General features: G+C 39.6%; 2 protein-coding genes across 4 annotated transcripts in view; one reads left to right on the top strand and one right to left on the bottom strand.

Moving 5' to 3' along the window:
* plekhg6 (pleckstrin homology domain containing, family G (with RhoGef domain) member 6) overlaps positions 1–8,642 on the top strand; it is a 36,593-nt gene extending 27,951 nt beyond the window's left edge. For 2 of the 3 annotated variants that reach the window (XM_060921972.1, XM_060921971.1), the window contains 3 exons: positions 4,034–4,149; positions 4,408–5,687; positions 7,648–8,641. In XM_060921972.1, coding sequence (XP_060777955.1) covers positions 4,034–4,149; positions 4,408–5,687; positions 7,648–7,825 — 1,574 coding nt within the window. In that variant the 3' untranslated portion in view covers positions 7,826–8,641. Of the gene's footprint in view, positions 1–4,033; positions 4,150–4,407; positions 5,688–7,647 lie in introns of all 3 variants that reach the window. The other variant, XM_060921973.1, reaches the window with a different exon arrangement.
* A 4,481-nt stretch (positions 8,643–13,123) lies between these two features.
* LOC132886047 (uncharacterized) lies at positions 13,124–16,463 on the bottom strand. Its single transcript, XM_060920588.1, has 8 exons — positions 16,318–16,463; positions 15,990–16,113; positions 15,629–15,837; positions 15,016–15,243; positions 14,427–14,765; positions 14,004–14,252; positions 13,695–13,816; positions 13,124–13,557 (listed from the first exon to the last, which is right to left on the bottom strand). The coding sequence occupies exons 1-8, from the start codon at positions 16,385–16,387 to the stop codon at positions 13,444–13,446; spliced, it is 1,455 nt and encodes a 484-aa protein (XP_060776571.1). The 5' UTR covers positions 16,388–16,463; the 3' UTR covers positions 13,124–13,443.
* Positions 16,464–16,767: the final 304 nt, after the last annotated feature.

Raw genomic sequence — 16,767 nt, 5'->3', positions numbered from 1 at the left:
TGCCTGCGACCCTGTAGAACAGGATAAAGCGGCTACAGATAATGAGATGAGATGAGATAATAATAATAATAATAGCAGGGCGGCACGGTAGTGTAGTGGTTAGCACTGTCGCCTAACAGCAAGAAGGTCTGGGTTCAAGCTCCGTGGCCGGCGAGGGCCTTTCTGTGTGGAGTTTGCATGTTCTCCCCGTGTCCGCGTGGGTTTCCTCCGGGTGCTCCGGTTTCCCCCACAGTCCAAAGACATGCAGGTTAGGTTAACTGGTGACTCTCAATTGACCGTAGGTGTGAATGGTTGTCTGTGTCTATGTGTCAGCCCTATGATGACCTGGCGACTTGTCCAGGGTGTACTCTGCCTTTTGCCTGTAGTCAGCTGGGATAGGCTCCAGCTTGCCTGTAACCCTGTAGAACAGGATAAAGCAGCTAGAGATAATGAGATGAGATGAATAATAATAGCATATTTGATTAACTGGTTTTTTTTAACATGCTCTGACACCAATATTAAACTTAATTGTTAGGTTCTGTGAAGAATCAGAAGATACCACATTCAGGGTTGAGCTACACAGACATGCTCAAATGCATAAAACACATTTTTTAAATGCAAAATAAAACAACAGTAAAAAACAAAAAGGTGGTTTCCAACAGGTAAATTTGGCTATATTCATACTAAATAAATGCAAAATAAACTACCTGCACTGTGGACTAAGCAATTTTTGTATGTACCTTGGCAGGGCCTTTTACTGATTATCAGAGCTAGAGAACAGGATTTAATAAAAATCTGCTTCACACTTATTATACATACAAGCATGCACAAAAATAATTAATAATTATGGAAACCTACCTGACAGAATTTGACCTGACATGTATTACAGTGATTCGGGTAAGTATCATTAGAAATTCTAAAGATTTTTCTCATAATTTGCATGTGTGTAGGCTGGCATTAATGAGAGGGAAAGTTATTCTAAAGCTTTCGGTAAATTCCAGCATAGAGAGATGCAAATGTTATACATCAGAAGAAAAATGGCCAAAGCTTTTATTTCTACATATCTTAGGATCTAACGGTTTGAAACTCCTATTGTGTTTTATTTGAATCAAAGAGAAAATAGTGATTGGAAGTGCCATAGTACACATTGTGGTATGGTACATTGTATCATGAGTCAGCACAAACTGGTACTGAGCTCTAATGCAGCCAAGAGTAATGATATTATTAGTGTTTTCATTAAAACAATGAAACATCCATTTCTTGTAGCATCTGACATTTTGGTTATAGCCATGGTCTCATATGAATTTAATTTGGTCTTTATATAGTATGATTGGCTACTAAATTTTACTTAATATTAGCGCTTTATGCACATTTTTTCTGCAAAGTCAAACCATACTCTTGCCAATCACTTTAAACACTTGCACCACTGCACATTCATGCAGTTATCCAATCAGCCAGTCATGTTGCAGCAGTACAATGCTCAGAATCATGCAGATACAGGTCAAGAGTTTCAGTTAATATTCACATCAAACATCTCATCATTGGAAAAAGACCATCAACTGGTCTGTTTCTAATATTCAACTATCCAGTTTTAGTGAACTTGTGTCCACTGTAGCCTCAAATCCATGTTCTTGGCTGACAGGAGTGGAACCCAATGTGATGATCTGCTATTGTAGCCCATCTGCCTCATGGTTCAACAAGTGCTGTGTTCTAGATGCTATTTGAGTTACCATAGCGCTTCCTGTCAACTTGAATCAGTCTGGCATTTGGAGTCTTACCTCTATCATCGACAATGCATTTCCACCTGCAGAACTGCTGCTCACTGTTGGGGCGGCACGGTGGTGTAGTGGTTAGCGCTGTCGCCTCACAGCAAGAAGGTTCCGGGTTTGAACCCAGTGGCCGGCGAGGGCCTTTCTGTGTGGAGTTTGCATGTTCTCCCCGTGTCTGCGTGGGTTTCCTCTGGGTGCTCCGGTTTCCCCCACAATCCAAAGACATGCAGTTAGGTTGATGTAGGGTGGCCTTGGGCTGAGGTGCCCTTGAGCAAGGTACCTAACCCCTGACTGCTCCACGGGCGCTCTGGGCTGCCCACTGCTCTGGGTGTGTGTGTTCACTGCTTCAGATGGGTTAAATGCAGAGGATGAATTTCACTGTGCTTGAAGTGTGCATGTGACGAATAAAGTCTGATTTTTATTTTTCACACCATTCAAACCAACTCAAGAGACTGCTTTGTGTGAAAATCCTCAGAGATCAACAGACGCCAGCAACCATGATGTGATCAAATTCAGTGAGATGACATTTTCCCCATTCTGATGTTTGATGTGAACATTACCTGAAGCTCTTGACCTGTATCTGCATGATATTATTGATTATGCTGATGCCACATGATACTGAATGGATTATGAATGAGCTGGTGTACATACATGTATTTCTATTAAAGTGGACAGCGAGCATACATTGTTGATTTTATATATATATATATATATATATATATATATATATATATATATATATATATATATATATATATATATACACTGCATGACACCAGTTTTACCGTCTCGGTAGTGGACATGAAAAAGGCTTTTGACCAAGTCAGCATCTGCAAACGTGCTGGTCTGATGCATCTTTTAAAAACATGCAGTGAGCAACTGACTACTGTCTTTACTGACATTTAACATCTCCCTAAAAAGCTCAATTGTCTCCACCTGCTACAAAAAAGACCACTATTATTCCTGTCCCCAAGAAAAACAAATTGAGCTGCCTTAATGTCTACTTCCCAGTGCCACTAACCTCCATTGCAATGAAGTACTTTGAAACTCTGGTGCTTGGATACATTAAGGACATCATCCTGGACAGTTTGGACACACTACAGTTTGCCTACCATCACAAGAGATCTATTGAAGATGCCATATCACACACACGTCACACCACCCTGGCCCACCTGGAGAACAAAAACTGCTATGCCAGGCTACTATTTGTGGATGACAGCTTGGCATTTAACACTGCCACCCCATCCAAGCTAGACCTGGGACTCGGTGCCACATTGTGCAATTGAATCGTGGGTTTCCTCACCAACAGACCCCAACACATATGAATTGTCAGAAACACCTCCTCCACCCTGATCCTCAATGCCTACACTCCACAGGGCAGTGCTCTGTGGAAATGGGGAACTTTTTTGGCTATCTAATCACTCTCATTCACTGTAATCTGTACAAATCAGACTCGCTGAGTAGTTAAAATTTGAAAAGGCAATTGCTCTTTTTTGTCAACATTTGTAGTTTTATCACATATGTAAAACTACATCATGTGATATGCATCTTATGTTGACTTTATAAAATGTCAAGTTCACTGTAGTAGTAGTAGTATATGTACATCCAGTACCAGTCAAAAGTTTGGACACACTTTCTAATTCAGTGATTTTTCTTTATTTTTATTAATTAAAAGACACGTCATGTCTTAAAGTAATGATGGATGTTGTTTCTCTTTACTTAGCTGAGCAGTTCTTGACATAATATGGATTACTACAGTTGTGAAATAGGGCTATTTACTGCATTTTTATTATTTACTCTTTACTGTTTGATCTCAAACACATTAAAAAGGCTAGAAATTGCACTAATTAATTTTTGACGAGGCACCTTTTAACTGAAAAGCATTCTAGGTGTCTGCCTCATGAAGGTGGTTAAGATAATGCCAATAGTGTGCAAAGCGTCATCAAGGTAAACGGTGGCTACTTTGAAGAATCTAAAATATGAAACATATTTTGAAACACTCTTTTTTAAAATTTTTGTTTACAACACAATTCCTTATATGTTCTATATGTTATTTCATAGTTTTGATGTCTTCAGTATTGTTCTACAATGTAGAAAATAGTCCAAATACAGAAAAACCTATGAATGAGTAGGGGTGTCCATACTTTTGACTGGTACTGAATATAAGCTACAACTTTGATGTCTATTTTATCAGATTATTGACTATTGGCCCATACCAATATCCCTGTTTAGTTCTGGATATGAATGTAGAGGGGTCTACATATACTTCTCTCTGTGTCTCTCAGACTCTTTTGTCTTGGTGGAAGTGAGTGATCTCGGCTGTCCTGTCAGTGTGTACAGTGTTTCTACTCCCAGCCTAGAGAGCTGTGCATTGTGGATCTCTACTATCCACCAAGCCCAGGTACTGCTCTCAACTAGAACACACAGACCACAAAGCCTCAATACATGGGAAGCTTGCTGTATGCTTTTAAAATACCCTATAAATCCCATCATGCACGTCTATACAGACATGTACAAATGACAAGCTTAAACCTAGTTTGATTCAAACTGATCACTTAATAAAATGCTTCTGGTTTCCAGCTATTTAATTTTGAAATTTAATTTCAGTCACATTATAAAGTCTTTGTAATGCCAAAAATGGACTATTTTTGACTTACAGGAAGCCTTGCAGTCTTTAAGAAAAAAGGAGATAGTCAAATCTGAGGAGCCCAGTGATCAGATTATAGAGGAGCCAGATCCATTTCCTCCTGCTGATATACAGAACATCAAGGACACAGAGGAACAATCAGAGTATAGAAGTTCTTTTGCTTCTCGCAGGTTTACAGATATACAGTTAGAGAGAGAAAAACAGAATTTGCATAAATATAATGTACATTTTTTGAGCAAACAAATGCAAAACAGAAACAAAGAATTTAGTAATGACCACAGCACAACACAAGAAACTGAAAGGAGAGAGAAAGATAAAAATGGACATGGTGAAGATGGTCCGATAATTGAAAGACGGGTAACATGGAATCACAAACTGCAATTGCATAAATATTCCAATGCTTTTCCACAACAAGACTCATTAGAGACCAAAAAGTCCAATGATACACATCATTTGTTAGTCAGTGGGTTAAGGAAAAACCCTGCACTAAACCAGTTGTCATCTGACCAGTATTTACTACCAAGAGGATTTGCACCTGTCGAGTCTGCAATCAGTGTCAGAGAGCAACAGTCACAGAAACCAGATCTGAGGCAGGATTCTTGGTCCCACCAATCAGGTGAGGAAAATGAGTCTCTCTCAGAATCATGGACATTTACAAGAGTGGTAAAGTCACCAAGGTTACGAAGGAAACGTCCCATGAATTCTCAGCCGTCTGCCCTACCCCAGGGCTCCAGGAGAATGTCAGCTGAGATAGAATCATCAACATCATTTCCCAACAGGAATTCCAACTCAGTCTCAGATTCTGATGAGAACCATAATATTCGCAGACCCTCCAATACATCCTCCAAATTCCAGGATCACCTGGTGCTTAAGTTGGCCTCTGTAAAGCAGAACCGAGGGGAGTTCTGGAATGTTCTTACCGAGAGGTTTTCAGAGTCAGAGTCTGAACTGCCAAAAGAGAGACATAAACAGAACTCTCAAAAAATACCCAAAATAAAACCCCAGAGGAGTGAATCCTTGCCTGAGCTACAGTCCTCCCCTCTGCAAGGACTTCTAAATAGGGCCAAGGAGAGAGACCGGGAGCGTGGAGTATCAAAAAGAGAGGGGAGGCAATTAGAAAAGACTTCTCTTCAAAGTTCCAACACTGTCTGCACAACTCCATCACGCTCACCTAGTGAAGGAGAGAAAGCAGCAGCAGCAGAGCAGCGAAATACGTTCAGATCAATATGGTATGACTCTTATACGGGGAGGGAGACCAATGTGGACAGCAGTGACAATGACAGGAAAAACAGGTATGTTTTTAATCACTGCTAACTTTACGTGTTTAGTTTTCCAATTAATATTTAAACAAATTCAAATTCACCCAATGGAATTCTTACTAAAACAGGAAATTCTCTGTTTGGTGGATGTTGTTTGTTCCATGAGAAAGAGATGACTGTAAAACGAAAGGTTTTAGTGTGCCAAAAGAAGACAGTAGTTTCAGTCTGTGTTTTATGTCTGTCTTGATTTTACTGTGCTGTTCTGTTTGCACAGAATAAGCTTTTATCTAAGTCAGCTCAATCAACTGACAGCATATACAGTATTACACAGATGTCAGAGACCACCTTTTTGTTTTCAATTAAATGGCCATGCAGTGGTCCGGGTTCGAGCCCCGTGGCCAGCGAGGGCCTTTCTGTGCGGAGTTTGCATGTTCTCCCCGTGTCCGCGTGGGTTTCCTCCGGGTGCTCTGGTTTCCCCCACAGTCCAAAGACATGCAGGTTAGGTTAACTGGTGACTCTAAATTGACCGTAGGTGTGAATGTGAGTGTGAATGGTTGTCTGTGTCTATGTGTCAGCCCTGTGATGACCTGGCGACTTGTCCAGGGTGTACCCCGCCTTTCGCCCGTAGTCAGCTGGGATAGGCTCCAGCTTGCCTGCGACCCTGTAGAACAGGATAAAGCGGCTAGAGATAATGAGATGAGATGAGATGAGATGGCCATGCAGTATTTATTGTTAATTATTAGGTAGCAAACAATAATAATGGCAAAATGTAGAGTACATTCATTTCATTTTCAGTCAAAGAGCCATACAATAATTACACTATATGGCCAAAAGTATGTGTACATCTGACCATCATACAAATATGTGGGTCTTCTCCAAACTGTTGCCACAAAATTGGAAGCACACAATTGTCTAGAATGTCTTTGTATGCTGTAGAATTATGACTTGCCTCTGCTGGAATTAAGGCAAACCTGTTTCAGCATGACAGTGCCCCTGTATACAAAGTAAGGTCCACAAGGTGGTTGCAAAGGTCAGAGTGGAAGAACTCAAGTGGGCTGTACAGAGGCTTGACCTCAACCTCAATGAATAGCTTCGGGATGAATTTGAACACAGATTGCACGCTAGGCCTCCTGACCTGAAATCAGTTCCCAACCTCACTAATATTCTTGTGAATGAATAGGTACATATCTCCACAATTATGTTCTAAAATTTAGTGAAAATCTTGCCCAGAAGAGTCGAGGCTGTTATAGCATCAAAGGGTGAACCAATTCCATTTTAATGGAGGTGTCCAACAAGCACCTTTGGGCATGATGGTCAGGTGTCCACATCCATTTTGCCATATAGTGTGTTTATGCAGGTCTCATCTCATCTCATCTCATCTCATCTCATCTCATCTCATCTCATCTCATCTCATCTCATCTCATCTCATTATCTCTAGCCGCTTTATCCTTCTACAGGGTCGCAGGCAAGCTGGAGCCTATCCCAGCTGAACTATGGGCGAAAGGCGGGGTACACCCTGGACAAGTCGCCAGGTCATCACAGGGCTGTTTATGCAGGTCAATATCAAAATTAAATATTACAAATAAAATATGTATATATATAGATTTCATAGCTTTTACTGTTGAATTCACTTGTGTGTTTTTTAATTATTGCTCATTATTGCTAATGTTCATAAATCACACAAAGGTATTCAACAGTAAAAAAAAAACACAGTATGAAATCCATAAATATTTTATTTGTAATATTTAATTTAATAATTTCATTGTTGACCTGAATAAATATGTACTGCATGGCTTTAAATGTTCCTATCATTATTGTTTGCCACCAAATGATTAACAATAAATACTGAATTGAAAACAATAGGGTGGTCTCTGACTTTTGCACAGTACTGTATAGCCAGATATTATTTGTGATTTTTAATTCAGGATGTAAATTACTATCAATTAGGAACAACATAAAAAAAGTCTCTGTCATTCCCACCATTTCCCATTAGACCTGTCACTCCACTGGGTGTAAATGTGGACTGGCCAGGCTGGTGCTTCGACGATGAGAATGTGCTGGAGTTCACTGAGCAAAACGATGAAACAGGAGACTGCTTTGAACAGACTCTAACTACATCAGCACTTCAGAAAACAACCAGGCATAGTGATACAGATTGCAGCGAAGTGTAAAGCCACATACTTTTTGTTCTTTTGTACATGTGATGAGAGAAACTGCTGTAAGCTGGAATCTGTGATCTGCACCACAGCATGTTGTAAGGCGTAGCTGCTTCAAGGGCAGAATGCAGTAAAGCCCACAGCAAAAGCCTCTGTATAGACTTTGTTCTCTTGTCTGTATTGTTACATTACCGATAGAAAGTTTGTAAACCCTATTTCTGCATAAATTTGATGTAAAATGTGATCAAATTCCCATCTAAGTCCTAAAGTTAGATAAAGGGAACTTAAATAATTAAATAACATTAGATGCAAAAACATTATAGCTTTTACATTTATGTATTGAGCAAAATTATCCACCATTAAATATATTTGTCAGAAAAAGGAATAGAATAGAATAGAAACACTTTTATTGCCAGGTGTGTGGACACACACGAGGAATTTGACTCCGGTTCACTTAGCTCTCATAGTACAAAAACAAATAAAAAAGCGTAAACACAAAACAAGCAAACAACAACAACAACAACAACAAAAATAGGTGCATAGTGCAAAGTAATCCAGGTAAGTCAAGTATGGAATAGTTAAATAAATATAAAGTATACAGTGTGCACAGAATGACGGTATAAGTGTTCAGATATTTTACAAGTGATGTTACTGATATATGAATCTGGATTTTAGCTGTTCATCACAGAAAGGATTTCCCTTTTGGTGCAATATGGTGCATAGTGCAAAGATGAATAGTACATTTAAGTAAGTAAAAAAAATATATATATACATATACACATATACATACATACACACACACACACACACACATATATATATATATATATATATATATATATATATATATATATATATATATATATATATATATATATATATACACACATACACATACATTTAAGTCACAGTGAGCACAGAATGACAGTATAAGTGTGCAGATATTTTGCAAGTGATATTACTGATATATGAATGTGGATTTTAGCTGTTCATCACAGAGACAGACTGAGGGAAGAAACTATTCTTGTGTCTGGTTGTTTTAGCATACAGTGATCTATATCGCCTCCCTGAGGGGAGAAGATTAAACAGATTGTGACCAGGGTGTGATGGGTCCGCAGAGATGTTACCTGCCCGTTTCCTGACTCTGGACAAGTATAAGTCTTGGATGGAGGGCAGGTTGACACCAATAATTTTCTCTGCAGTCCTTATTGTCCGTTGCAGTCTGTTCTTCTCCTGTTTGGTGACCGATCCAAACCAAACAGTGATGGAAGAGCAAAGAACAGACTGAATGATGGCAGAGTAGAATTGTGTCAGCAGCTCCTTAGGCAGGTTGAGCTTCCTAAACTGGCGCAGAAAGTACAACCTCTGCTGGGCCTTTTTAAAGGATGTGAACCTTTGAAGAAAAAAAAGAAGCTTTGAAAGGATGAAAGTTCAACTTCATATTTCTGGGAGCTGGTGATCAGTCCTGCACAATGAGTTGAAGGACTTTTGACCCATACTTATAAAGCTGCCTCAACTCAGCGATTTGCATTGGACTCATGGATATTGACATTACTGGTAAGAGTGGCCTGTAGGTCCTTAGATGTTACCTTGGGGTATTTTGTGACTTCCTGTAATAGTATATTATTCGCTGCACTCTTGAGTCATTTTGGTTGGCTTCTGTGCATGAATTGCTCTTTTAATGTCTTTCCACAACATATTGGGTTATGGTCTGGACTTTGGGTTGGCGGTTCCAAAAAGTTACATTTGTTTTGCTTTGTCCATTTCTTTCTAGACTTACTTGTGTGCTTAAGTTGCATGAGTCACTTATGGCTATGTTTCAGTTCACTGACAAGTCTAAAGTCCTTCCCGGACCATCCGATCTTCGTTTCCATAGCCCTCGGCCTCTCACCTGTACAGCTAGGGTTACAGTGGGGGCCTAGTCCTCTGGTAACTGTGAGAGTTTGACTTCCCCACTCACATCTGTATTGCAGACTGACTTGCTAGATGGCAGTAGGTACCATTTTTATGATGGTCTTTGGTGTGACCCGACTGTGAGTAGAACTCCTGATCTCCCGATCGAGAGGTGGACATGCTAACCACGAGGCCAGCTCATGGTAGTTCACTGACAGATACCGTGATATTCTCCTGTAGAATTTGTAATCGATAATTCATAGGTCCATTCATAATGGGAAGCCATCCTGGACCTGAGGCAGCAACGCAGCCCCAAATCGTGATACTGCCTCTCCCATGCTTCACTATTGGGATGAGGTTCTTATCTTGGAATGCAGTGTTTGTTTTTTGCTGGACACAACACTTTTCATTTAAGCCAAAAAGTTCTATTTTGGATTAATCTGTCCACAGAAGATTCTTCCAGTACGCTTCTGGCTTATCCATGTGGTCTTTAGCAAACTTCAGATGGGCAGTGGGGTTCTTTTTGGAGAATAATGACTTCCTCCTTGCTATCCTGTCATGCACACCGTTCTTGTTCAGTGTTTGCCAGATGGTGGACTCATGAACATTGACATTACTCAAAGCAAGAGTGGTCAGGTCCTTAGATGTTACTTTGGGGTATTTTGTGATTTTCTGTAATAGTCTATTATTTGAATGAATGAATTAACCCTTTATTGTCACTTAGTCACAAGTACCAGCAAAATTAGCCGTCAACCCGTCCGTACATATACATACATACAATTGACACAGGGGGAGTAGACAGGACAGGAAGACAGGGATGAAAAATACAGAGTAACATGAGGGGAGGGGAGGAGATAAAAGCAACCCCCACACTATGCACCTGTGGGGAGTACAGTGTGGGAACATTAAAAAAACACCTTAGCACATAAGCACAAAATAACACAGTACACTTTACAACATGAAAACTCGGGACTCGAGGGGGAAGGGGGTGAGGGAGGGGACGATCATGGGAGGGGGTAAGGGGGGAGGAATACGAGAGATCCTGACTGCAGTGATCTTCAGGGGGACTTGTTGTCCCAGCAACGGCCTTGACCAAGGCCAGTGCTGGCTGAGGGAGCCGTTGTACTCTTGGGGTGATTTTTATTGGACGAATTATGAACTAACTGGATGTTACTCTTGGGAGAGTAATAATGATGCTGAATTTCCTCCATTTGTATATCATCTACCTCACAGTGGATTGATGGAGGCCAAACTTTTTAGAAATGGTTTTGTAAACTTTTCCAACCTGGGGAGCATTGATCAATCTTTTTCTGAGGTCCTCAGGAATATCCTTTTATTGAGGCATGGCACACTTTCATAAACCTATGTAGTGAATACCAGACTTTGATAGTGAAGACCCAAGTTTATGTTCTTGAAACGTGAGAGGCTCACATCCCCTTAACTGAAATGTTTGACTTTAATTACCCCTTTCAATTGACCCATACTCTGAGAGGTTCACATACCTTTTCCGATAAAGATATATAATTTTGGATAATTTTGCACAAAAAATAATAAATATAAAAACTATAATGTTCATGCATCATTTGCTTAAAATCTGTTTTCTTGATCGAGCTTTAGATGAAGCTTTGATCACATTTCAGGTCAAATTTATGCAGAAATCCCAAAAAATTGTAAAGGGTTCACAAACTTTCTAGTGACACTGTAAGTACAAAAGCTTGCAGAGGACAAAATTAATTTAATGTCTATTAATAATACATTTACTTTATCAGGATTCACAGGTGTTCATTCATTATTATAAGAAATAAAAAAGGCCAAGAAGTGTATGCTGTTAACAGTAGAGCAGTGGAGGCAAAAAATAAGTGACATGGTGCCGTTTTAATTATACAAAAATAAAATAAAATAAATTCTAGGCAATAAGCCCTCTCCTCAGAATCTTACCCTTTTCAATGCCCAGATAAGACTATACAGCTTCTTTTTATAGGCTATGCCCTAGCCCTGCATCCAGCCTTACCAAATGTATATGAAAACAGTTTAGTCAAATAAGGTTCAGTACATTAAACCAATATAACTAAAGTCAAATTATTTATAATTTACAATATAATAGTAATAACATTCTTCAATGCAGCTCCCAAGTAACTAAAATTTTAAATGATTATACAATTAGCAATGCACTTAGACATGACCCTAATTCTTTCCCAGTAAAGGCACATGTAATATGCTGTAATACTGTGCTGAGTACAGCATCAAAAATTGTACAGTTGCACATAGTGTTACCCAAGTGGCTGTGCACTCAAAATGGATTCTAAAGAACATGATGCAAGTATTGCTGTCAAACATGAGAAATTTCAGTGGAAAAAAAATAGCTGGTTTCTTGTTTTGACTGTGATGTGAATATTTTCTTATAACTTGCCCACCTTTTGCCTTTAACTGTTTCTTACTCCTTTTGCCCCACCCACTCATTTTCCTCCATCCAGTTTTGTTCTAACTCTGTTAGATTGCATGGCCAGTTGACTCTCTACCCATTCTTCTAAAAATGTGTTATAACTGTCAAATGTTATGCAGTCGGGTTTGAAGAATGAGAAAGTCACTGCAAACTCTTTTTCTATTAGATTTAGCTTATGTTTTGAATAGTTTCTTGTAGAATGATACACACAACCTCATTTTTCAGTCTTGTAGATAAATTGAGTGATCATGTGTGGTGGAAATCTTTGCACTCGGTTATAAAAATTGCATGTTATATGATGTATATGTTAATATGTAAAAATGTATAGAGTAATAAGTCTGGGGTCATGTAGTGTGAATAGAGCAGAGAAAAACAGTGGATAAGACTTTGAAGACTTTAAATTCACAGTTTTCTGTCACTGAATAGCTGATTCATCGAAATAGAAATTTATTCCTAATATGTTTTTTCTCGGGGCGGCACGGTGGTGTAGTGGTTAGCGCTGTCGCCTCACAGCAAGAAGGTCCTGGGTTCGAGCCCCGTGGCCGGCGAGGGCCTTTCTGTGTGGAGTTTGCATGTTCTCCCCGTGTCCGCGTGGGTTTCCTCCGGGTGCTCCGGTTTCCCCCACAGTCCAAAGACATGCAGGTTAGGTTAACTGGTGACTCTAAATTGACCGTAGGTGTGAATGTGAGTGTGAATGGTTGTCTGTGTCTATGTGTCAGCCCTGTGATGACCTGGCGACTTGTCCAGGGTGTACCCCGCCTTTCGCCCGTAGTCAGTTGGGATAGGCTCCAGCTTGCCTGCGACCCTGTAGAAGGATAAAGCGGCTAGAGATAATGAGATGAGATGTTTTTTCTCAGTGCAGTCTTTTTGGATTTTTTTTAAATGTCACTATGTATATGGCACATAAGATAAAATGAAATAATGGGGGGAAATGTGTGTGTGTGTGTGTGTGTGTGTGTGTGTAAAGAAACGACAGATTCATAATAATACATCAACTTTATTGCTATATATATTTAGACATTATCATACATTAAGACCAGCATAAAAAAATGTGTAGTTAGTATTATGACAAAGAATTTAGTAATAAAATTTATGCTACAATTGCCTGCAAGTCTGCTTTCTCTCTCTCTCTCTCTCTCTCTCACTCACTCACACACACACACACACACACATGCATGCACGCACGCATGTACGCATGCAAAGAAATCATAGTAGAAATCAAAATAAAGTACAAAGTAGAAATCTCAAGCAGCCAAACTGGCAATGAATTTACACAAACACTGATTTCTGATCTTCACTACACACTAGTCTGGGTTTTCTCTCTCACTTTGGCCCGCTCTCTAAATTCTCGCTCATTAGCAGCAAGGTGGACAATCGTCTCCATAGCAGGATACTGCATTATCATTTTTCTCTGCACACACAGAATGAAAGGAGTGTCATTTTAGCTCAATTTTACTAGTATTTCCAACTGTAAACATTTTTTATCATATCAAATATACAGTGTCCTTTTAGGTACAGTCAAACTGTTGTATATGTTTTGGAACTCACCCTGCGATGGTTTTTGCACAGCTGAAGTATGATAAGCACCAACAACATGAACAGAAAGCACAGCCCTATAATTGTGGCTATGTAGTTTCCACTTGTAGATTTCTGCTGTCCCTCCAACCTACCTGCAGATGCACACATATACGACACAGATTCACTCTACTGATACATAAAGCCTATTTATTTCTGTATTTTGAGCTCAATATAGTTGTTTGCTCCTTAGTAGAATACATTTTGAGTGTCTTGGAAGTCAGTTGTCTCATTCTACAGAAGTAAATATTACATTTCGAAGTAGTTTGAAACAGTACTCACTCATCACTTGCTGGTGGTAAGTTACATTTCCCAGAAGCTGCTGTTGGTTGTAGAAACGGCACACCCATTTTCCCTGGCGCTTCGTTTTGGGGATGCTCAGCACTTTTGATGTTGATTTTTGGACAGAGGTGAACGTCTGATTACCATTCACATCATTTTCCACATGGATCCACTCATAACTAGTGACTTGGCTGGTGCTGCTAATGTGACAGGTCAGGGTCGTTTTGCCATTTCTGTTCGAGCTCAGAACTACAGAAACACAGTTACATGGTCTTGGTCATACATACATTCTTAAGACTGGTTTTATTTTATTCAATGAAGAGAGAACTTCTGATTAAAATAAAAATATTTGACAGGCACTCTAGGTGACACTTGCAAACAGTATGGAAGTGTGTATTTGAAGTACTGGAGTTTGACACTCACCTTGAGCTATGACCAGCTGAATGTTCCTCTCCACCTTCACACGCCTGCCATCATCTCCCATCACCTCTCCCGAATACCTGTATGTGCCTTCATCTCCAGCCTGCACAATCTCAATGTATGCTGATTTGTTCCTTTGCATTGAGGACAACCAAAAAACATCGGGATTGGAAGAATTGTTGAAAGATGAAGGAAGCACGGCAGGCTGATTAGATGTTTTGGACACTTTCTCCCAGGTAGAGCTCTTTAAGATTAATTCATTGGAGAAGATACAGGGCAGGGTGACAGAGGAGCCCAATTCTGCATACACTACCTCCGAGTTATCCTGAGGGATCAGGATTCCTGAGAGAGACAATCAGAGCAAGAGCTAAGTTAGAAAATTTTAACTCTTTAAACACCATTATTCATGCTATAAATATATTTTAAAGCATACTATTCAGCAATTACTACAATTGATTTGCTAACTACAGTGAAACTAAGAGGAATGGTATGTAGTTATGAGAGAGTTATAAGCTAAGTAGTTATATAAGTAATATAATTACTCTAATTTCTAGAATTGGATGCATGACCAAGGTGAAAAAGTAATCTGCACCTTTGACTTGCAGCGATGTGGAAAACTTTGTTTGTTTGTCTCCAATCAGGCAACTCCAAGTTCCTGCATCCTTCTGAGACACTTTATTGATCACGTATGTCCTGCTACGACTGTTAATTGGTGAGCCATTCAATTCCCATTTTGTCACAATTTCCCTTCGCTGTGGAGTGACCTTGCAGTTCAGCATCAGTCGATCCCCCTCGAATACTTCAGCAGGAGTAAAGGACACTGCAGGGAAACAAAACTCTATGAGATGTGTGTGTGTGTGTGTGTGTGTGTGTGTGTGTGTGTGGGTAAAGACCTCTATTGTGAATTACTGAGAATTACTGAGCACATGCTCCATTCTACCTCTGAAACATGCCACTTCATGGGCCCATTTTCTCTTAAAACTCTACCATTTATCAGTGTTAAATGGAGCAAATAAACAGTTTGTGTTAAAATGAAAAGAAAAAAAATCAGATACAAAGACACATTTTGAGTGAGACACCTTTTATAGTATCGTGACATTTAGACTTCCTTATATCACAGTTACTGAATGATAGAAAGGAGCACTATTGTTGCTAACTAAATCAATTCTCATTATGTATGGTTATGTGTGCTGGAGTTATATTACCTTTGATGACAGAGAGCATGACATTCTTGATGTACTGTCCTTCCACCTCGCAGCGATACATTCCTGCATCCTCCTCCCTTATCCCTTCAAGGTGAAGACTGTAATCTGCATTTCCAAAGTTTGGATAGGGACAGTAAGCGTGTGATGCCTGTCCCACTGGACGGAACTCAAGCCCGCTCTTGTCCCTGCGCCACACTGTCCTCTCTTCACTGAAAGAGCAAGACAGGAAGTGAGTTTTATGTTCACATGATTTGTTCATGTACACGACCTAGTACTTTGATACCAAAGTACCTTCAGTAAAGAATGTTGTGATTATATGAAGCAGATTATATGAATGGATGCAAGAATGAATGATTCTTACTTTTCAATAATTCTTTTCCAGGTGACAGCAGTGGAGAGTTTATTTCGAATAGACATTACGCAAGGTAACACTGCAACTGAGCCACTGGCCACAAACACCTCAGAGTCTCTCATATAGTTGCTACCTGGAGAATACACACACTAATTAACAACAGAAAGTCCATTGCTGTAAATCTCTACTAGAACATCCATCCTTTTAACAAACTGTCTCAGTGAGAAGGTCTTCACCGAAGCACCAGGACAGTTCACAATCAAACAAATAAAATCCAGTTATGCTGACAAAAAGATAATGTACAATATTTAAGATAACAAGGTATAAAGAGACTCACATGAGATAACCACAGTTGTTGCTGAAAGAAGAAGAAGAAGAACTTGCACTTTCATATAGGCTTGTGCCATTTCTATGATAGTTGCAACTAATGTTCCTTGCTTGTAAGCGCTCTCTTTCTCTGACTGAATCCCTTATTTGGGGCTGAGTATGTATATTGTTGTGTGGGAGAGGGTGTGTTTCACTCGAGGTAATTCCTCTTCCTCTGTCACATGACTTCAAGACATAATTTGTTCAAATGTGGTTTCAGTGACGCACAATGGAAAGAGAGAGAGAGAAAGAGAGAGAGAGAGAGAGAGAGAGGGGCAAACAAAGGTAATTCTACTTACCCACGGATTCTCCCAGGTCTTTTTTCTTTTTTTTTTATTTTTCAATTCTGAAAGTATGTCATGTCTGACTTGTAAAGAAGTGGAAAAATAAAGTTGGTGGTAAACAATAAAGTCACAAAAGA

This window comes from Neoarius graeffei, chromosome 5, assembly GCF_027579695.1.
Source record: "Neoarius graeffei isolate fNeoGra1 chromosome 5, fNeoGra1.pri, whole genome shotgun sequence".
NCBI classification, from domain to species: domain Eukaryota; kingdom Metazoa; phylum Chordata; class Actinopteri; order Siluriformes; family Ariidae; genus Neoarius; species Neoarius graeffei.
This window is presented reverse-complemented; position numbering and strand designations above follow the sequence as displayed.

Bases quoted from the DNA above. Each gene is read 5' to 3' on its own strand.
- LOC132886047 (XM_060920588.1), bottom strand. From the start codon at position 16,387: ATGGCACAAGCCTATATGAAAGTGCAAGTTCTTCTTCTTCTTCTTTCA. The intron at 15,838-15,989 runs GTAAGAATCATT...TTGCTCTTTCAG, and splicing joins TGGAAAAGAATTATTGAAAA to TGAAGAGAGGACAGTGTGGC. The intron at 13,817-14,003 runs GTGAGTACTGTT...GTGCATCTGCAG, and splicing joins TTACCACCAGCAAGTGATGA to GTAGGTTGGAGGGACAGCAG.